The sequence below is a fragment of the Protomyctophum parallelum genome (assembly GCF_964188405.1).
Source record: "Protomyctophum parallelum genome assembly, chromosome: 10".
Classification (NCBI taxonomy): Eukaryota; Metazoa; Chordata; class Actinopteri; order Myctophiformes; family Myctophidae; genus Protomyctophum; species Protomyctophum parallelum.
The window spans coordinates 4716235-4740016 of record NC_139704.1 but is presented as its reverse complement, the minus strand read 5'-3'; the positions used below and the strand labels follow the sequence as shown (position 1 = coordinate 4740016).

The 23782-nt window shown below is 43.4% G+C and overlaps 1 protein-coding gene across 1 annotated transcript in view; it reads left to right on the top strand.

The window, feature by feature from the left end:
- The window catches only part of LOC310865260 (protocadherin-15-like), a gene marked incomplete at both ends in the record, with an annotated part of 422228 nt that overhangs the window by 374958 nt on the left and 23488 nt on the right, over positions 1-23782 (top strand). The window contains 3 exons of the mRNA XM_083774285.1: positions 2863-3039; positions 9585-9803; positions 15927-16103. Coding sequence (XP_083630411.1) covers positions 2863-3039; positions 9585-9803; positions 15927-16103 — 573 coding nt within the window. The remainder of the gene's footprint in view (positions 1-2862; positions 3040-9584; positions 9804-15926; positions 16104-23782) is intronic.

Sequence of the window (23782 nt, the reverse complement as noted above, 5' to 3'; positions counted from 1 at the left end):
AGAAAATAAAAACATGGCACTTCATTTAAAAAAGGTTGCAGACCCCTGCTCCACTACATCTCAAAGGCAAATATTTCACTTTAGTATTATCACAAGTAAGACGCGCAAACGCGTGAAGCGAACGCAGCTCGTGTGTGTGTGGTTGTGTGTGTGTGTGTGTGTGTGTGTGTGTGTGTGTGTGTGTGTGTGTGTGTGCTACAGCTGCGCCCTGTGTGTGTGTGTGTGTGTGTGTGTGTGTGTGTGTGTGTGTGTGTGTGTGTGTGTGTGTGTGTGTGTGTGTGTGTGTGTGTGTGTGTGTGCTACAGCTGCGCCCTCTGGTGGTGGGCGGGTGGTGTAACAGCGTGACACACAGCGTGACACACACACACACAGACATTCAGCCCTTGCTGTCATAGTAAGTGGCTCACTGCGTTCGCAACAAAACATACAGTACATTAACCACTTCAGTCCTATGTTATACTTACAACGTGAGCATGCAGATCTGCTACTTTCAAAAGATTTGTATACATTGTATATAATGTACCGCGTTAATTTATGAAATAAAAGTTAGGATATGGAGATAGAGAGGTTTCTGCCCGACAGCAACGGTAATCTCTTATGGGGGTCTCTGGAACCAAGTCCTTTCTGATGGGGCGTCCGAGGCTTAATAGAGATTAATTTGGCGGTCCTACATGAACAAGTTTGCTCCCCATTTATGTTTCTTCCTCATTGATCAGTCAATTAACCCATTCTGACCTGAGATCAGATTCATACGAGGTTTCCGCTGGACACACACTGGTCTGATTAACCCATTCTGACCTGAGATCAGATTCTAAAAATGTCAGTCGTTCTTCGATTCTTCAAAAATAGCAGACCTACAAGCTCGTATCGCGCCACTCGGTGGCGCGATATGAGCTTGTAGATCTGCTATTTTTAAATAGCTAAAGCACGACATGATGCTAACACCAAAATGGGTTCCCGTTCAGAATGCGTTAAAAACAGGCAGATTAGACCCAGCAAGACAGTCGAGTCCAACCTCTTTGGGGCCTATTTTATTTGTATATTTTTTACCCTGAACTCAATTTAATTAATGACCGAGGTTCAAGAAAATATATTTAATTTGTGGCTCTCGTGGGCGGAAGCTTTTAGTATAATTAGTCTATCTGATAAACAAATGGCTGTTAAAGGGTTCCCAGCTCTGTCTGAGCTGAGCCCTGGATAAACAGCTTTGCATCAGTCATGTTGTTTGGCTCTTGGCTGTCGTGCCATTTTCACGAGGCTCACACTGATTCTGCACACTTATGGTGATGATCCAGGGCTATTTCACCTGTGTGCTTCTCAGACTGTTTACTGCTGCCGTTGGGCAGAAATCCACGTATCTATTCTACATATTTAATTTTATTTATAGTAAATGAATGCCCTATACAATTGTTATACTATTACTACAGTGTCACACTAAAAAACCTACAAGCTCACAGTGCATTGCGTTGTGAGCTGTAGATCTATTTTGCTATTAAAAAATCACACCAGTGTGAACCGAGTGGTGCAACTCCCGTCTATTGGTTCTCTGTATCATTCCAATTTGTATCGTCCAATTTCTTCTCTGTATCGTTCCAATTTCTTCTCTGTATCGTTCCAATTTCTTCTCTGTACTCTGGTGCCCCCTACTGGTATAAATAAGTAACATACTCGTGCTCACTTATACAAACATACATACAGGTACCTACCTACCTACCTAGGTACACGGACGTTGCTGGATGTAGGAGTGGTTGCATTACTCAAAAATACATATTAGGGAACCTCCCCCCTGTCAGGTGTAAAGGAGCAACTTGGACACTCAGGCATGAAGAAAGCATGAGTTCAAGTCCGTTGCTCTCCCCATGTCCCCCATATATGGGGACTAGGTTGGCGGAGGGTGTGTAGAGCCCAGGATCATTAGATAATTGACACAGGGGTGAAAAATGGGTTACAAAATCGTGGGCTAAAAAATATAATAAGGGGAAAAAAATGCATATTAAGTTAAAGTGCTTAAGTGTATGGACGGGGGTTTATAAATAATGAACCGTTGAAATGATTAACAAGAGAGCGTGACTGAATAATTAACTACATTGGATCCATTAGAACACAGCTTCTTCTCTCCATTTCTTCATGTTTTTTTGGTACATGCAAGGTTTCCACCAGACAGAGAGGATATATCCACCTTGGCCGTGGCGGCACACAGAGCGTTTTTCTTTGGCTCGTAAACTCAAGTGCCGATTTTTCTCAGTGCCTGAAATGGATTATCCGAGGCCTTGTTTTGCCAAGAGCCCTAAGGTGTGGAGAAAACTACACGCCATCCTCTGACTGCCTGCCCAGTGGGACAAAGCAATCATTTGAGCTCTGGAGGAGTTGACTGAATAAACACCTGAGCTTGAAGCTTATTTTCCAATCGAACCGTTTGATTTCAATCATTCTGATTTGTTTAAAAAATCAAAGAAAATATAGGCTCCTTCTTTTCCTGTCTTTTCTTAATACTCCAGTAAAGTAAAAGTACCTCAAACCTGTACTTTAACCCATTCTGACCGGGCACCCATTTTGGTGTTGGCATCATGTCGTGCTTTATCTATTGAAAAATAGCAGATCTACAAGCTCATATCGCGCCACCGAGTGGCGCGATACGAGCTTGTAGATCTGCTATTTTTGAAAAAAATCGAAGAACGACTGACATTTTTAGAATCTGATCTCAGGTCAGAATGGGTTCGTCAGACCGGCGTGTGTCCAGTGGAAACCTCGTATGAATCTGATCTCAGGTCAGAATGGGTTAAGTACATTAAGTAAATGTACTTGGTTACTTTCCACCGCGGCTCATTGAACACACTGTTGTTTTTGTCACCTTGTCCCCAGCATCATGGAGCGCTACATCCAGGACCAGATCCCCGGGGCCAAGGTGATCGTGGAGGCCATCGGGGCCAAGCGGGTCGGCGAGGGCTACGAGCAGGAGGACCACAAAGGGACGGACATGACGGTGTACGCCATCGACCCGCTCACCAACAGGGCCATCTCACGCACAGAGCTCAACAAGTGAGTGCACGGGGGGGGGGGGGGGGGGGGGGGGAGCTCACCAAAGCATTTTTTCCCCACGACAGTGTTTGTTTACCAAACGGACGGGCGACATTGGCTCGAGACTTTGGTCGGGATGAAGGAACCGCATCAAACGTTGAGCAACCAGAATCGGTTCCATCACACGTTTTGAGATTTGTCCAGCGACATGCACTGCGCAAAAAAAATCATGGAATACGGATGTGTATATTACAGGAAGCTCCCGCTAAACTTTCCAACAAACACCGGTAAACTCCCCGAATTGTACCATCACACCTGTATATAACCGTATATTAACCCATTCTGACCTGAGATCAGATTCATACGAGGTTTCCACTGGACACACACTGGTCTGATGAACCCATTCTGACCTGAGATCAGATTCTAAAAATGTCAGTCGCTCTTCGATTTTTCAAAAATAGCAGACCTACAAGCTCGTATCGCGCCACTCGGTGGCGCGATATGAGCTTGTAGATCTGCTATTTTTCAATAGCTAAAGCATAACATGATGGTGACACCAAAATGGGTGCCCGGTCAGAATGGGTTAACTGTATATATGCCCACTAAACTTGAGGTTTACGGTGCAAAATACAGTGCCCATAATTGCCCGTTTAACTCCTCTTTTCACGCTGTGATGGAGCTGTCACCGTTCATCGGTTAGTATTTTCGATCCGTTCCGTCTGAGGGCAATTTATTTTCTGGGCACGCGGCCGAAGAAGGGCCTCTCCAACTCCATTTTTCCCAGGCTGAATTAGCCCATTCTGACCGGGCACCCATTTTGGTGTCAGCATCATGTTATGCTTTAGCTATTTAAAAATAGCAGATCTACAAGCTCATATCGCGCCACCGAGTGGCGCGATACGAGCTTGTAGGTCTGCTATTTTTGAAAAATCGAAGAGCGACTGACATTTTTAGAATCTGATCTCAGGTCAGAATGGGTTCATCAGACCAGTGTGTGTCCGGCGGAAACCTCGTATGAATCTGATCTCAGGTCAGAATGGGTTAGAGGCCCAGCACATCCCTGGGCGTGGGCGTATACTGTACAGTAGTTGTGACCTTACCTGCCGCGATTGTGAACAGAGCAGCAGCAGCCGTAGCTAAATGCACAGTCGGGGGAGCCCCACGGGGGAACCCTCTTCTAACTTCCTACACGTTATTAGCCCTACACCCTCCACCAGTGGGGCGCGTGTGTGCTAGCAGCAGCCACCAAGCGGGCTCCTCCAAACTTGGCCAACTTCAACTGTCATTGCATCTCTGTATATGCATTTATAATTGTATTTTACCGACGGCACGTGTGTTGGGCGCCCCGTGGGTCACACATGCCTCTGGGTCTCCCAACACAATTACGCTGTCCGCGTCACGCTAAGTTAATTCCCCTGGTTTCCACCCGACTGCGCTGATATGCCAGAATGAAGGAGAGGTACGATAGAACAGTGATAAAAAAAAAAAAGAAGAAATAAAGAAAAAAAAAAAAAACATTTACTGCATCAAAAGTAATCGACAAACTTGTCAAATAATGTAAGAATTTATTTTGGGGGGGGGGTCACAGCCTGAAAAGGCTGCAATAGAAGAGGGTGGGGGAGCTTTGGCTAGGGGTCGGGGGGAGGGGGAGAGAGAGAGAGAGAGAGAGAGGGGGGGGGGGGGGGACAAGGGGGTGGTGTATTTCCACCAATCCATCATACCCTGACGTGCCAACGGCCTGAAGGTTGTTCCAGGCGTCTGGTGAGATGCCAGCAGCAGCACATACATTGCATTGCCCTCCCTGCCATGCTGCAGCCTCCAGCATTGCCCTCCTCCCCATGCTGCAGCCTCCAGCATTGCCCTCCTCCCCATGCTGCAGCCTCCAGCATTGCCCTCCTCCCCATGCTGCAGCCTCCAGCATTGCCCTCCCCCCCATGCTGCAGCCTCCAGCATTGCCCTCCTCCCCATGCTGCAGCCTCCAGCATTACCCTCCTCCCCATGCTGCAGCCTCCAGCATTGCCCTCCCCCCCATGCTGCAGCCTCCAGCATTGCCCTCCTCCCCATGCTGCAGCCTCCAGCATTGCCCTCCCCCCCATGCTGCAGCCTCCAGCATTGCCCTCCTCCCCATGCTGCAGCCTCCAGCATTGCCCTCCTCCCCATGCTGCAGCCTCCAGCATTGCCCTCCTCCCCATGCTGCAGCCTCCAGCATTACCCTCCTCCCCATGCTGCAGCCTCCAGCATTGCCCTCCCCCCCATGCTGCAGCCTCCAGCATTGCCCTCCTCCCCATGCTGCAGCCTCCAGCATTACCCTCCTCCCCATGCTGCAGCCTCCAGCATTGCCCTCCTCCCCATGCTGCAGCCTCCAGCATTGCCCTCCTCCCCATGCTGCAGCCTCCAGCATTGCCCTCCTCCCCATGCTGCAGCCTCCAGCATTGCCCTCCCCCCCATGCTGCAGCCTCCAGCATTGCCCTCCTCCCCATGCTGCAGCCTCCAGCATTGCCCTTCCGCCATGCTGCAGCCTCCAGCATTGCCCTCCTCCCCATGCTGCAGCCTCCAGCATTGCCCTCCTCCCCATGCTGCAGCCTCCTCATTGCCCTCCTCCCCATGCTGCAGCCTCCAGCATTGCCCTTCCTCCATGCTGCAGCCTCCAGCATTGCCCTCCTCCCCATGCTGCAGCCTCCAGCATTGCCCTCCTCCCCATGCTGCAGCCTCCTCATTGCCCTCCTCCCCATGCTGCAGCCTCCAGCATTGCCCTCCTCCCCATGCTGCAGCCTCCAGCATATTATTATCCCATTCTGACCTGAGATCAGATTCATACGAGGTTTCCGCCGGACACACACTGGTCTGATGAACCCATTCTGACCTGAGATCAGATTCTAAAAAATTTCAGTCTTTCTTCAATTTTTCAAAAATAGCAGACCTACAAGCTCGTATCGCGCCACTCGGTGGCGCGATATGAGCTTGTAGATCTGCTATTTTTCAATAGCTAAAGCACGACATGATGCCGACACCAAAATGGGTGCCCGGTCAGAATGGGTTAATAATAAATACTACAGTCACACAAAAGGCATCCATAAAATAGCAGATGCACAAGACTTCCCAGCTTGTTAGATCTGCTACTTTTGATGCTTTTGAGTTTTTTTAATCTTTAAAAGTAATGATTCTGGACATATGAGGTTTCTATACCCGACAGAGGTGATATATACTGTAGACCCCGGGTCTCGCCTCGTCTCTGTGGCCGCGTGGCCACGCAGCAGACGCCATGACCACTTGAGGATATTAAAGCACTTCATTAGATGAAGGAAAATAACACCATAGGGCATCATGATCCTGAGGTAAAGCCAGACGGGCCAAATAAACCGACTGGACCCACTATCAGCATGCGTTTCTAATGAATGGCCCAGCAGATGTCACTATTTGACCCTCCTGCTGGCTGCAGAAACATTAGCACTCCATCCAAGTGAATGAGGTTTTAAGGGCCGGTCTTTATACTTGAATTTTATTAGCTTTTCATGGATACATGTTTCATTTTCAGGCCGCTGCACGGCGCTCATGTCTAGAGTGATTGCCATGAGATCTAGTGCATCTATCCGTCAGTCATTGTCCCTTTTATGTGCATACAGTACATCGAGTTCCCTCATGTCATGTCATTAGTATATGGCCATATCTGGGCCCCTTTTGACAGTGCCGGTACTAGTTGTCAAGATATTTTATGTGGCCCCTCACGTACTGCCCTCACGTACTGCCATTTGTAATGGCTATTCGTAGTAGGAGCGCACCGTTGAAGTTAAAGGCAGTCAATTGTACACGGTGCAGCCCTTCACTATAAACTGTTGTCTTGCCTTTATTCCGCATATGTCGCCGCAGGAATTATGGAGTACTTCTTCTACCAGCAGTGACCAAAAAACAACATAAAGGACATCACTCGGTCGGGGAAACATCCCCTACTGAGTACTATAGCTCAGTCTCTTAACCCATTCTGAACGGGCACCCATTTTGGTGTCAGCATCACGTTATGCTTTAGCTATTGAAAAATAGCAGATCTACAAGCTCATATCGCGCCACCGAGTGGCGCGATACGAGCTTGTAGGTCTGCTATTTTTGAAAAAAATCGAAGAACGACTGACATTTTTAGAATCTGATCTCAGGTCAGAATGGGTTCGTCAGACCTGCGTGTGTCCAGTGGAAACCTCGTATGAATCTGATCTCAGGTCAGAATGGGTTAATTCCCTGCAGCTTAGTTTGAAACGATATACCTTTCTCAGCCACCTTTCTCGCTCTCCTTCGGTCATGTCTCCATCTCTCCATCTCCCTGACACCTCTCTCTCTCTCTCCCCTGACACCTCTCTCTCTCTCTCTCTCTCTCTCTCTCTCTCTCTCTGTCCCTCCGTCCCTCTCCTCCTTTCATCTCTATCTCCCTCTGCTTCTCTTTCTCTCTCCTGCTCTCATCATCTCTCTCCCCCTCTGTCATGTCACTCTGCCGCCCATATTCCTCTCCCCCTCCTTCCCCCTGCCCCCCTCTCTCTCTCTCTCTCTCTCTCTCTCTCTCTCTCTCTCTCTCTCTCTCTCTCTCTCTCTCTCTCTCTCTCTCTCTCTCTCTCAGTCTGTCTGTCTGTCTGTCCCACTCTCATCTCTCCATGCTCTTAAAACATGAATGATACTCCCCATCCCTTTTAAATCAGGCACCGCTACAGACAGTCAAAGAGCTGAGCTCGACTGTAACACCAGTCTCTCCCCACCACCCTCCCCCCTTATTAGAACGCCTTCTGTTTTATTCATCCTGTTAAGAAGCCCTGCATGCGTCATAAAAAAAGGGGAAAGGCAGAAATGAAAAAGGGAGCCCTGTTTAATCCGGAGCACCGTCCTTATATATATATAAAAAAAGAAAAAATCACTTTCTGAGACAGCTGCCATTAATTTTGAAAAGCGGCTTCGTAATGTCGCTGACTTTTTTATACGAATCCTGCTGCTTTTTCTCTTGCTGGGGAAGGAAAGTATAGCAATGAGAAAGCACTGCGAAGCGGAACCCGCGGCCCGCAACACTCATAAAAATAAAAAGGTGCATTAGCTGCTCAACGATGACATGGAAGTGAGAAGACGACACGATAAATGTCTCTTTCACATTTTTTGAACGCATATACTGATAATGTCCTTTGAGTTTGAGTTTTATTTAGGATTCAGGACCCATTGTCCACAAGCTCACAACGCGTCACACCGGGGCATGTGTTGTGTGCTCGTACATCTGCTATTGTCAGTAATTTGGGCATCTAGTTTGTCTTGGGTCTCGAGCAAAAATGTGTGGGAGCCACTGACTTGGACCGTAGGACCGTTGGACCACAAGTCCAGGGGATCTGAATGTCTGACTGCAGTTTGTGACGTTTACACTTTTGAGTATTCATTCAATCAATCAATCAATCAATCCTCCAGGTGGTCCCCAGCTAATGTAAATGATGGAGAGTTGGTAACCAAATGGACCCTTAAATCTTTACCCTTATGGGTACATTTGGTTTCATTTTACACTCTCAAGAAGGTAAAGTATTGTTAAACACCTGCATTACTTAATTTAAAAGAAGTCTACAGAATGTAGAAGAATTGTTATTTTGATCAATGCCTGTTATCTCTCCTAATGGTACCACATCAATACAGCGTGGAATTGTGGACAAAAAATCTTATCCAATAATAACAACATATTCAAATGTTGGGTCTGAGAGGCTAAATCTCATCAAAAAGTGGTCCCGTGGCTCAAATGCTGAATAACCCATTCTGAACGGGCACCCATTTTGGTGTCAGCATCATGTTATGCTTTAGCTATTTAAAAATAGCAGATCTACAAGCTCATATCGCGCCACCGAGTGGCGCGATACGAGCTTGTAGGTCTGCTATTTTTGAATAATCGAAGAACGACTGACATTTTTAGAATCTGATCTCAGGTCAGAATGGGTTAATCAGACCAGTGTGTGTCCAGTGGAAACCTCGTATGAATCTGATCTCAGGTCAGAATGGAATAAACAATGGACCTTGACATGAAAAAGGGTTGAGGCTATTGCACTGCACTTATCATTGTTTTCCCCTCATCCACATTAGCTCCTTTTGGCAAAGCGGAAACATCATCCTATTGCCCATGTATGCTCATGGGCAACTGGCGGCCCGGGGGCCACATGTGGCCCTCACCTTCACTTAATGCGGCCCTCGGGTTAATACCAGAATACTGATAGTATAGGAAGTAGATTAGTAGCTTAATGAGTATTATTCAAATGTTATCGTCTTTTTTTTTCCATGTCCAATGTATTTGTATTTAGTTCATAAAGTGTTATAACTATAATTAAAGGCATTTGAAATTTAATTTTTTTTTTTTACTTTTCATGATTTAAATTCAAATAATAGCAAAACTAGCTGATCTACAAGCTCAAAATGCATCGCACCGCGACGCGTTTTGAGCTTGCAGATCGGCAATTTTTTTGCTATACGACAGTATTATCCAACGTGGCCCTCTGGAGTTAGTGGGGAAATAATAGTGGCCCTTCTCGCCGCGTCATCACCGTTGCCCATCCCTGTCCTCTCTCTAGGTTCCTGGAGGGCAATCTCCTGGACATCAACAAGGAGTTCCAGGAGTTCATGGGCGCCGAGGGCCGCGTGAAGGAGGTGCGTGACCTGGGAGTGGTGGCCAGCGTGAAGAAGGCGGCGCAGGCCGTGGGCTACACGGAGGGCGCGCTGCTCGCCCTCGCCATCATCATCATCCTCTGCTGCATCCCCGCCATTCTCATCGTCATGGTCACCTACAAACAGTGAGTGTTTGGGCTGTGCATTGCGGCACATATTTGTATTTGGTTTTATTCCTAGTCTCTTTTTTTTTGTTTGTTTTACTTATTTGGCTCTGGGACCTAGTTCTGATTGGCTGCCACACACGCTGCTGTCATGTATTGGTTACTCGGTAATAATTAAGCATGCGTGCATCTTGTAGTTCATAACTCGATGATTCCTGCTGAACGCATGGATTCAAGTTCTTATAGTCTCCACGACTTGTTTCAGTAAATCAGATTAAACGGGTCAAACTAGCAACAAGAACTAACGTTCGAAGTATATTCCATAAAACCTCCAATGGTCTTGGATATTTAAAAAGCAAAGGATGACGCCTCAATCTGCAATCTCTTCAACTGCTTGGCTGTATATAGAACAGCAAGAACACATGGTTTTAGAAGGATATTACAGTAGGCAATGCATCAACGACATATTTATTTAACCAGTAAAAAACCATATTGAGACTGAACTGGCCAAGAGAAGTGACACAGCTCTGCCAGTAACAATAAATACACGACAAAAAAAACAGGAGAAACATAATGCTCATAAATACAGTACCACTACTGAAGAAGCTCAAAGGGAGAACAGGATCGTCTAGTAACGCAACCAATAAAGACTAATAAATAAAAACACAATCCAGGTCTAGTTAGTCGTGGGCGTGTGCATGAAACGAGCACCCGCGCGACAATTTAACCCATTCTGACCTGAGATCAGATTCATACGAGTTTTCCACTGGACACACACTGGTCTGATTAACCCATTCAGACCTGAGATCAGATTCTAAAAATGTCAGTCGTTCTTCGATTTTTCAAAAAATAGCAGACCTACAAGCTCGTATCGCGCCACTCGGTGGCGCGATATGAGCTTGTAGATCTGCTATTTTTCAATAGCTAAAGCATAACATGATGCCAACACCAAAATGGGTGCCCGTTCAGAATGGGTTAAACAGGGCCGTGCCCACGTAAATATGCTTTGTTGTAGGCCCTCAACTTCTCTGCCAGAACAAAAACAAAACACAGGCCTCTCATTGAAAATGAATTGCTATAGGCGCGTTAATCGCTGCTCATCTGAAAAGACCATTAGAACATAGAGATAGGAGGTTTCTGTCTGACAGTGAAGATGTGATGCAGCGCCAGTGTCGAAGCCTGACACCTTTCATGCTGTTTCACAAATCACAGATTGGGACTTAATAGCCTAGACACAAAAAAAAAAAAATACAAAAATCAGCCGTGACTGATTTGTTTTTGCTTGAATCTCTGTGACCGATTGTTGGAGATGGCCCGCTGGGTTTGGGGCGAGCATAACCACAGATAATTGTCATGTGTTGATACTGAAGAAATCTCTGTCTCTCTCTCTCTCTCTGTAATTATCCATGCTGACTGCTGGGCTAATCTCTGCCCTATGAAAGCACAGGAACAAATATCCATGAGATGCCACAGTGCATCATCGTTTGACCAGGTTCTGGTCACACAAACACACACACAGCGCCCCTTTACTCATGAGCCGTGAATAAAGCTTGTTTTCAGCAGAAACGCAATTTTGATAACTAATGGTTTTAAGATTTCGCCTAACATTGAAGTCAACGAGCGGGAACATTTTTTACTGACGAGTGACGGACGGACCATTTCTGGTTTATCTCCTATCAATGGAGACGCTGAAATACAGTAGTGAAAGAACGACCTCAAACTGAATCAATAGATATCAATAAAAGACGAGAATCTCGTTTTTTTAATGGAGTTACATTCCGAGTCCGAGACAACTTAACAACGTTTATCTCTAAACTAGACTTTGGGAATATATAAGCTACACAGTCCCGCTGAATGTAACATAAAAGTCAATATTTATTCACAGCAGATGGGTGGAGTGTTTGTCTAGGGCAAGAACACAGACACTGCAGATGGCACGCCACGTTCTGGCAAAATTAGACCTAACACAGACTGTCTCAGCAGACGGTGGAGAGGCCCTGAGGTGATCCTTCCTACGGGGAGAGAGAGAGAGAGGCACAGTGTAACACTGGGAAGAAAAGGAGTTTATTTCGTGTAGTGTAGGAATTGTATTTTCACAGAAACTAATTTGACTTTAACTCATTTACTGCTGGCATAAATACATTAACAATTCACAGCCCTGCCAGTGTTTTGTTTTGTTTTTCCTTGCCTTTTAAAGGACCACTTCACCACTTTTCAACCTATCCTCATATAATAGGTCCTCACTGAAAATCATGAAAAAATGGCACGATTTCTGCGGGCAGTTTAGAAACCGTCTTCCAGTGACATCATCATTAGGCAGATTTTTTTTTAAACACAATTTTTTACAAAAATATTTCGATTTTCATTATCGTGAGAACGATGGCTTCCATTTTCGCATTGCAACTTTTCAGGACTAGAAAGCCTGCAGTTTCTATTAGCTTGTATTCCCCATCGATGATGTCACTGGAAGACAGTTTCTGAACTGCCCACAGCCCTCCTATGAGACACAGACCGAGTAGTAAAAAATTGCACCCTTTTTTTCATGATTATTAGTGAGGACCTATTATATGAAGATAGGTTGAAAAGTGGTGAAGTGGTCCTTTAACCCATTTTGACCTGAGATCAGATTCTAAAAATGTCTTCTACACCCTGACAGTTTTCTGAAAAGGCTATGTTTCTATGTCAGTCATTCTTCGATTTTTCAAAAATAGCTAAAGCATAACGTAATGCTAACACCAAAACGGGTTCCCGCTCCAAAATGGGTTGTAGTCACGGAATATTTATGTCCAGTACCATCGATCGTTGCTAAACACAGAGGTTCTCTTCTGCGGGGTGGGGAAAACACATGTCATCACGGCCATCCTTTCAATAGTTATGGGTCTCTGCAAAAAGTGGAATTCCAAGAAGTGCAAAATACATTTCTTTTGGGGACAGAGATTTTGCGATCACATGGTTTCTCTGTTCATAATGGTGACTCATTATGTTAGTGAAGAGCGCCATCTAGGGCAAACACTGAAAACAAGCAGGAATTTGCATGTAGCCTGTGGTCATCACTTGTTGCGTTAGTGTTGGAATACTTAATTATCAAAGACAGAGTCATCAAAGTCTCTCGGGTATCTGAATAATTTAAAAAGCAATTATATGAACATTAATAATTAACATTTTGTGGTGTGTTTATCAAAAGGACACCTAACTTTAAATACTCTCCCAGCATTTAAAGTGACTTAAATGAAAGGCTCAATTATCTTGCCACCACATCCTAATCCCTAATTAAAGGAATGTTCTTTCACACCCTTGGTTTTGTTAAACATAAATTAGGCAGAGTAAGTAACAGAATATTGCATAATGCATGTTTGCTAATTGTTCTCTTTCTTTCTCTCTCTCTCTCTTGCTGCTTCTGCTGCCTCCATCAGGTTCAAAGAGTAAGTACAACAACTATTCATGTATGATGATGATGATTCCCTCGTGTGTGTGTGTGTGTGTGTGTGTGTGTGTGTGTGTGTGTGTGTGTGTGTGTGTGTGTGTGTGTGCGTGTGTGTGTGTGTGTGTGCGTGTGCGTGTGCGTGTGCGTGTGCGTGTGCGTGTGCGTGTGCGTGTGCGTGTGCGTGTGCGTGTGCGTGTGCGTGTGTGTGTGTGTGTGTGTGTGTGTGCGTGTGCGTGTGCGTGTGTGCGTGCGTGCGTGGCAGTTTTTCCACTACTTCACTTCCCATGACATAATGTAAGGATGAACAACATTGTTGCTGTTGGTGGAAACCTTGTATGCCCAAAAGTGTTACTTTTCAGCGGATGGGGGAAAAAGGGCCTCTGTTCACCAGCACTTAACCTTTAACTGTTAACTGTTAACTTAACTGAGGGGACATAGAAATAAGGAAACGTAGGGCTAAGGGATCATAAATTAGAGGGAACATAAGGCATGTCATCGCCATGCTGGCTTGTGGGGTCAATTATTTTGCCCTGAATGACCACTACACTGTAACTCTGATAGTGTTCATTTGTACACTCTCAGAGTTACGGGGATCCTTGCAAAATAAAACATTTGAGAAGTGTCGTACATATTCTGAAGAAAACCTAAGAGACTTGACATTCAGTAATTGGGTCTTATGATGAAAAGAAATGCATTCAAAACGGGTGTGTAGAAAAGAAAATCAAATATTTTCCACGGACAAGGCCAAGGCTTAATTTGCCAATTGTCTGTGTATACGGACATATTGATGACCCCCTGGATCACAGAGCTGAGGGAACGTAGGACTGAAGGAATGGAGCTAAGGGAACATAGGGTTCTCCTATTGTTTGAGACATGCCCAGAAAATGCTACAGGGTGAATAATCTAGGTAGCAGCTATTATTATTATTATTCTGTTCTGTGCACAAATGTGTTTACAAGCCCACTGTAACTCATTCCCCTGTTAGCCTACTTGTTATTTATTTATTTAAGAGCCACTCCACGTTCAGTGGACATCGAATTCACCCAAATACTCTATTGCCCTGCGGGCAGCTTCTGGTTATGATTCTAATTTGCAAAAAAATATATAAAAATAAACGAAAACAAAGATTGCACTGCAGACGCTTGTGCGTGATGTGTGCACAAGGTGCATGATGCATAATTCATGTGACTCCCTCTAACCATATGTGTTATAACACTATTTCAAAGAGATGGGGACAATAGTAATAATTCAATGCCAATTTAAATTACACAGGGTGGCCATCTGAGTTAGTGTTGAAGTGTCCTTAATTGAGCAAGACACTGAATCCTATAGCTCTGGTCCAGAGCGTTAGTCAGTTTTCTTAAACACTCTGCGCTGCTATTCCCATAGACAGAAACTTCCATTACTGTAAAAAAGGAGGAAAAAAAGTATACATCAGAGGACTAATCCATAAGAATGATAGTGTGCTTTATTCTCAAATTGAGTTCGGTCTGATTTTTTTTTCTGCTACGCTCCAAAAAGAAGGCAGTTATAATGTTGAAAACCATTCTCCTTCAATATAAATTACCATTTACCATATCTGTAGACGGCGCACTTGGTATAAATTACATATTTTCCGTCTGGCGGACATATTTTATTTTCTGCCCAAAAAAAGAGTATTTTACAAAAGCTGGGGTTCTAAGACGTTTCCCACCGCAGAGAAATATTATTTCAACATTATAATACTGCCTTTGTTTCAGTGAGTAGCAAAATCACTTTTTAGAAATTGTTACTACAGTTGAGAGACCTCGCACTTTAGTTTCTGTCTATATGGGAAATGGGAATAGCACTGCGCCTGGCATAGCCTTGAGAGAGAACTCGCCAACACTCTGGACCAGAGCTAACTGGACCCCAAACTGCTCCCCGATGAGCAGGTCGCTGTGAGAATGGGTGAACGTAATGACCCCTTTTTCACCAAAATAACTTGTTGAACTGGTTCCGTTCTTTACTTTTTATGATGGTTCATATCACATCTGAACAGTGACACGCTCACTATACTGTATGGTTCCCACTTCAGAGCAAGAAGTAATATTATTTTGGGGGGGTTCCAGTTTCCGAACCAACTTTTAGGGATCTGAACCAATTAATTTGTTTAACAAATTAGGCGTGGGAAAAAAATAATGGAACCAGTCCAACCCCAGTGGAAAGGGGCAACTGTCAACCTTTTTAAGTGGTGCAACCACTTCTACATCCAGCATGCAATGTCCGTGTAGCTGTGTACCTGTTTGTGTGTGTACCTGTGTGAGCACGAGTGGTGTGCGCATGCGTGAAATTGGAACGAGAGAAGTATGTGACATGGCTGCCACCTGCTGGACGCAAACGATACAGAGAAGAAATTGGAACGATACAGAGAAGAAATTGGAACGATACAAATTGGAACGATACATTGATTGATTGATTGATTGAAATATTTATTAACAGTTTGTAGAATTTACAGTACATTTTAAGCACAAACTCAATACAAAGACTGTTAACTGTGAGTGGACGACCCAATTAAGCATTACACTTGTTTACAACAGGGTCCACATTGTTCAATTCATCAAAACATTTAGAGACATACAAATAGACACTTCTATGTAGCTAGAACAGAACAGGAATTCATCATAGAGTGATCACAGAGAACCAATAGACGGGAGTTGCACCACTTGGTTCACACTGGTGTGATTTTTCCTTTACTCCAGGCTGCAGACCGAGTGTGCCAAAACGGCCCGGATCCAGGCGGCCACGGGAATGGGTGTCCACCGGAAGCCACCGCCCACGGCCAGGGCTCCGCCTCCGTCCGCCGGGCCCGCTGCGACCACCGCTGCTGCCACCACCCCCACCCCCACGACGCCCCTCTACGAAGACGTGGGCGACATGTGAGTCAACGCTGTGTCCTCTCGTTCAAGTTGTTACACAGCCGTCATTCTATACCCATTGCTTTTTCAATTCATGATGATGATGATCGAGAAGCGTTTTATTTCTTTTAACAACGTATCGATTAGCGACTACCGTGTTGTTTTATAATTCATTGCACAGCGATGTCGTGCAAAATATAGCGCAAAATTGGCGATCTACAAGCTCGCGACGCTTCGCAACCACGACGCGTTGTGAGCTTACAGATCACATATTTTAACTATTTATGGTTTATCTTTTGTCTCGAAACGTTTTACCTATAAAATAACATTTATTTTGTAATTGTATTGCTTCTACTGCCATCATCTGCTTTGGCAATCAGGTACCGGATGCATGGCGAGGGTGCCACTGGACCCTCACTGTGGAATACAATATTGCGTTTCGTCAAATATTGTGATATTGTCCATATCGTTCATAGCTGAATGGTTGCTGAATGGCTGCTTAAGCAAAGGCTAAACATGTAATTTAGATGGCATGTTATGTAGACAGATGCCAGGTTATTAATGACCTGGCATACTATAGTATTTATAGTTTCAATATCCAGATGACTTTTTTCTTTGGATATTCTACTGATGACAGGTTCTCGGGTTCCTTATGATCCTAGATGACTCTTTCTATATGCATGTGATGGTTACCTCGTGTTGTCCTTGCTTACTGGAAGTCGCTCTGGATTAAGAGTGTCTGCTAAATGCCAAATTGGTGTGGCACTGTCCTCTCTGGGGAATATTAACTCTCTTATCTGCTCTTCAAAGTGCCTTTCGCTGGACCTCATCTTGTTGTTTTTAAAATAAGCACAATCACAGTCGTGTATAGGTGGTGCATATTGATTTTTGAAGACTTTAAATCCAGTTGAGCTTTAGACACGGTGACACCTTGGATCATTTGCTCCGCGCGCTGCAATGCTCTTTTTGTCATGTGTGCTGACGCTTGACGCGTGTCTCTCCAATTAGACCTCATGTGTGACTGTCACAACGACCCTCTCTCAAGGTGAGAGCACGCTTTGGCTCATATAAAGAGATCAAGGTTGACTGGGAATCGAAAAGACAAGAGGGGTCTCTCTGACCCATCCGTGGTAACTGGTGCTGCGATAGATTGCTTTTCTGCTATGACAGCGGTGGACAGTAACGAATTACATTTACTTGAATACCTGTACTTTCACCCCCTGTAGCCTACATTTCAAAGACAAATATTGTACTTTTGACTTTTCCTAGGAAGGGAAACAAAAAGTACAATATGAAGCTCAGTGTCGTGATGCGATTATACTAATAATACCGATACTTTAATACAGTACGCTGATAATTGATAATAGAAAATGTACTTTGTAATTCATTCTTTTGAATACTGAGGCATTTTTAAAAGCATTATGTACTTTGTGATAGTTAAAAAAAAACATATACTACAGCACTTTAACTCTAACAAACACATTTGACTGATCAACCTTCACTTCTAGTGGAGTAATATTTGACCAGGAGTATCTATACTCAAGTACTGGGATTGAGAGTACTTTGTCCACCACTAGTGATAGATTGCCTTTCTGCCATCCCCATCAGCGTCATCTCTTGAATGCTTTTCCATTAGCACAATCGAATGAGCAATGAAATGTTTTTTTCTTTTTTACAAGATGGAAGCTAAATTGATCTATCAGTACCGGTGGTGGTAAATGAGGGTCATTTTGATTGAATGCGTTTTAAACCAATACGGCTGCTACTTTAATGGCGAGCTGTAAAGAGGTGGTGATGCAACGTTCACAGTTGTTGTTGATCAATACCAAACGATATGTCACCATTTCCTTTTTCAGAAATAGCAGATCTACAAGCTCACAGCGAGCTTGTAGATCTTCTATTTTTGAACAGCCCAACCTTTAAATTGATAAAGTGGTTAAAATGATTGCGACGCTACGTTAGCTACACTTTTGCTGGGGAACCCCCCCAGCTGGACCCCCTCCCAATTAAGGACCTCTGGGTGTCCCCAGCCGGCCCCACTTTGAGAACCACTGAGCGAGAGGATTTATTTATCCATGTATTTATCTTTTTTAAGGAAACCTAAGAGCTTGTTTGTTTGTTTTGGGACTATTTTGTCCATGCTGCGCTGCAAACAAGCTGAACCCATAAAACGACCACATCATAGAACACTATACATGATGTTTCCTGAATAGAAAGGGCTTTTGTTTGGGCGTATGCAATTGCAAAGTCTGCATAATATGGTTACTCTGTGTGTGCACGTGCGTGCGTGCGTGACTGTACGCTGCTACAGTCAGTTTCATTTTGTAAACAGTTTAGCTTATTATATTTCTGTGTCACAGTTCTCTACTTTCACACCTCTGACATTTTCTTCCTTTTTCATCGTTCCTCTGTTTCTGCCTTCCATTTCCAATGCGTCTCCCCATCTCCTCGTCTCCTCTCTCTCTCTCTGGATTCAGACTGCAGTAAGTACAGTACACTAGTAGTCATAGTTATTATAACCACAACACGCTATATATACATTTCACCCAGTACAGTATATCGACTTCATCCTGCTGCTTATGCCTTCCTCAGTAGGCTTACATCCATGCATCCCCCACGCAATATTTTAAATGCATAGTTCAGAACCCTGTTCATGATTAGTGTCCTCCTACAGCCGTATGTCTTTGTTTCTGTGTTAACCCGTTCTGACCTGAGATCAGATTCACACGAGGTTCCCACTGGACACACACTGGTCTGATTAAACCCATTCTGACCTGAGATCAGATTCTAAAAATGTCAGTCGTTCTTCGATTTTTTTCAAATAGCTAAATAGCTAAAGCACGACATGATGCCAACACCAAAACGGGTACCCGTTCAGAATGGGTTAAACAGTGAAGAAGTGAAAGTGAACTTTATTTAGTGGTAGCCTGCTCTGCTTGAACCCGTTAAACTCCTTCAATGCCACATGACGCCCTTGGACACCTTTTCCCGTCACGCCCTCGTTGCCACTGGCGCCTTAAAAAAAGAAAAAAACGTTTTTACTTCATCCAGATTTAGAAAATTCCTCTAATCTGGTGTTCAGGTGATGATATGCACATTACATGCACAATAGAATTACAAATTCTTTCTTTTATTTATAATGGGCTTCGGGTGGCAAGGATCGAGGGCCAAAACCGGTATCCACCGGTGGCACTGGATGAGTTTTAAGACCTGAGGCCGATTCTACCAATGCCTTCTAAATCAGTAGCTCTCACACTTTCAAGATCTTTCAAAAAGATCCAATTCAAAAGATAGCACATGTACCAGCTCGCGGCGCGGCACGATGTGACCCGCCTGTGAGCTTGTTATTTCTTTGGAATAACCAACTCGAAAATCTAAAATGAACACAAATGCTTTAACCACAAATGGAAACAAGTAGGCGATGTAAGACGGCCTATATTTGAACAGAATCCTGTTCATGATTAGTGTCCTTCAGAAACATTTTATTTTTAACACATTCTGACCGGGCACCCATTTTGGTGTCAGCATCATGTTATGCTTTAGCTATTGAAAAATAGCAGATCTACAAGCTCACATCGCGCCACCGAGTGGCGCGATACGAGCTTGTAGGTCTGCTATTTTTTTTAAATCGAAGAGCGACTGACATTTCTAGAATCTGATCTCAGGTCAGAATGGGTTCATCAGACCAGTGTGTGTCCCAGTGGAAACCTCGTATGAATCTGATCTGAGGTCAGAATGGGTTAATAATACTGTGTAGGTGTTCCTGTAGTCGTCCCACAGTTCCCACCTTCACGTCACAGCAGTGTTTATTTGGTCGACTAAAACTATGATTATAAAATGTTCGTCGGCTATCTTTTTTCACTGACGAAAACCAAATAAAAACTAAGCTACTATGACGACTGAGACTAAATATACTGTGAATTTCGTCAACAAATATCAACTAGACTAAAATATCAGGACTAGTGGAGAAGAGATCCAGTAGAACTAAAACACATTGTACCGGTATGTTTGGTTCCACTCGGGCGTTGCACTCTCAAAATAGCAGATCTACAAGCTCGAGATCTCGAGCTTGTAGATCGGCCATTTTCAGCATGCAACCAAGTCTAAAATGTGCCATTTCAACGCCATCAAGGCCTGCCAAAATACATTTTTGATGACTAAAATCATATGATGCTGTATTTTGTCGACTAAAACTAAAAGATTTCAGGTGACTAAAACTAAATTAACTTATTTTCAAAAGTCTTTTGAATTTGCTGTCAAAACCAACAGTGTATATCACGGTCTTGTCTTGTGTTCCTGACTCTGACGGGACTACGGCATAGATCTTTGCGGTAGATCAGGGCTGTCAGACTGGCAGTGCCTGTGGGCCAGACAAACACTGGGTCTGATGAACCCATTCTGACCTGAGATCAGATTCTAAAAAATGTCAGTCGTTCTTCGATTTTTCAAAAATAGCAGACCTACAAGCTCGTATCGCGCCACTCGGTGGCGCGATATGAGCTTGTAGATCTGCTATTTTTCAATAGCTAAAGCACGACATGATGCCAACACCAAAATGGGTGCCCGGTCAGAATGGGTTAAGTAAATAAGTAAATCAATACTGCAATGTAGATATACTCTGTTACAAGTGGAAGTCCTGCATACAAAATGTACTTGAGTAAAAGTACAAAATAATCTGCATAAACATACCAAAAGTAAAAGTACTCATTGTGCAGAATGCCTATGCCAAATACCTCAAAATGTTACTAATACCTCAAAAAGTACAGTACTTGAGTAAATGTACTTGGTAGCTTTCCACCACTGACTGGTATAACAGATTGTTATGCATTTAGGTCAAGAATACTCAATATAAATAATAGATAAAGTTAAAGGACAACTTTAGTTTTTTTCAACCAAGGTTCATGTTTTAGGTTGTTATTAGAGAAAGTAAAAGATGAGTGTTCATTTCTTCTCATTTGCTGCTTTCTTTCGTTTTAGGGATTTTAGCTCTTTTTGACCGGGGGGCGGGGGCATTCGAACATGGGGCTAAATATGTATTTTTTTACAAATTATTATGGCGATTTATCTTTGTATTATTTACTATAGTCCTAATAAACCCCAGGAAATTACATCTGGCCACAGCAGATCACAGGATCTACTGAATGTGAAGGTAGCCTACTGGGGGAAGGCTTATACTGTGTGTATAGGCTCAATATGTCAGTTTGTCACATTCAGTAGATCCTGTGATCTTTTGTGGCCAGATGTAATAATAAAAAAATAAATCGCCATAATAATTTGTAAAAAAATACATATTTAGCCCCATGCTCGAATGCCCCCGCCCCCCTGTCAAAAACTAAAGAAAGCAGCAAATGAAAGAAAATTAACACTCACCTTTTAGTTTCTCTAATAACAACCTAAAACATGAACCTCGGTTGAAAAAAACTAAAGTTGTCCTTTAATGTCACTGCTGTTATCTTGGCAGTGCATTGTTCCTTTTAGACAGATGGTTGAGTCATCGCAGGTGGGCGGAGCCTACAGCAGAGTGTGCTGAATGCGTAGACAGATGGATAAACAGTAGCTGTTGTTATTCTGTTTATCTAAGTGGATAAAGTGTGCTGAATGCGTAGACAAATGGATAAACAGTACCGCTAGAACATATTTTTCTGTTTATCTAAACATAACACAGGAAAAAGGCTTTCTGTCCCCATAACGGAATGGAATGTTTTCTGTACTTAAGATGATTTGTTTAACCTGTTTTGCTTGCATATATTAAACGGCACAGATTGCACCTACAACTACAAAAGCACTGTTATGTACTGTACATAGTAATTACAGTACAGAGGGGCGTGTCCGTTCCCACAGAGTCATGGCGTAACTCTTTACACATTGTATTTTCGCAAAACAGCGTGATGACGCTAAACACCGTACACTAAAACAAACACGACGTCTGGCGTGCCCCTTTGAATGTATATTTGACTGCCTTAGGCATATAATACTTGACAGGATGCTGTTTCATTTGACTAGAGATGATTGCAAATGCTGTATGTATCGGGTATGTTTGCAAAAAGCTTATAGGCACTCAATAGCTCTTAAAAGAAAGAAAAGAGAGAGAGAGAGAGAGAGAGAGAGAGAGAGAGAGAGATAAAAGTATCCATGAGAAAACACGGGTAGAGTTCAAGTTCACTCCGTCAGGTTCATTCAAGTTCACAATCCCGTTTTCGTTCGTTGATAGATTTAGATTATCTAAATATAAACCATTCTTTTCTTGATATGCTTTTAGTAGAGCACGCTTTTCGCACAAATGGATGCCTAATTATTTCCTCTTTTACATCCGCTGTTGATTTAACCATTCCTACTTAGCAGTAGGACAAAGATAATCACAGATAATCACAATTATCTTTGTCATAATTGTCATGATCGTATCCATGTTGAAAGATGTTCATACATAAAAAAAAGCAGATCTACAAGCTTGTAGATCAGCTATTTCTGCTATTTTTTTTAAGTATAACATTTATAAAAATGTCAATAATGTATTGGTATATTTCAGTCATTTGTCACATCTGCCCTGTGCACCTTTTCATTACGAAGCCTAAAAGGCAAACAGAAATTTTATTTCCAATTTATAATGTTCCAATTTCCAATGCCAAAAACACAATTTAACAATTATTTATCACAATCGTCAACTTAAATGTGTAATCGTGACAGACTGAATTTAGAGCACTGAAGTCCTGACGTCACTCGCTGCGTTATTGTCAGGGAGGTGTCTCTGTATCGTTTGCGACCGTCAGTCACTCATATATGATACAGTCTGTTTCTGGAGAAAATGTAACTATTTCAGTAGCAGTAACAATAGCGTTTTCTCTCAGTCAGTTGATTCTTCAGTGAAGCGGCCGGGATGACATGTTTATTTTTCGAGGCGCTCTATAATCCCCCTATGGGGATTACTATGCAAATAAATAGTACATGAACCCGTGAATTTACGCCCTCTACCGATACTGACGTCAGACTTCGGTGCTCTATTATGACACTTAACCCTTGGCCTACAATTCACGGAAAAAACGGAATTAATCGAAAAATCTAAACCTCCCGTTAACGGAAAAAACGGAATGACAATCAATATCAGTTATCGCGGGGTCAAAAGAGCAAAAATAAAAAAAAAATCGCTAATATCACTAATGTTGGATGTAATTTACCAAAAAACTGCCGAAATCCGCGTGATCGTGCGCTATCGTGCACGCGCGCCGTCTCTATGTGCGTCGGTGTAAAAAATGTGATATTTTGCGATCTTTTGGGGTTGATTTGAGGTTAATTTGACTTAGTTATGAAAAATATAGCATTAGCTTAGCAATCCGGACCAGCCAAACTATTGACTAGGGTCAAACTACTACAGGATGTTGTTGATCGTTCAACCGGAAGTGACTTAGGAAGATCCGTCTATTTTAGCCAAAATCAGCATAATGATGCTTTCCCGCCATCTGGTGGCGAATCGAGAGAATACATTTGCTATGAATGAACAAAAAAAAACATCTCTTCAATCCACCAGATCTTTCTTGTATGTTAAAACGATGAATTAAAAATATGCCAATTTGTTACCCAAACAAAAAAATTGGTCCTGGCATTCCAAGGGTTAAGAGTCCTGTGAGTGAAGACTGGAATTAAATGGTAGCACAATAGTCGCCCTCGCCTTCCTTCCTTCCTTCGCCAGCCAACCCCCTTCCTCC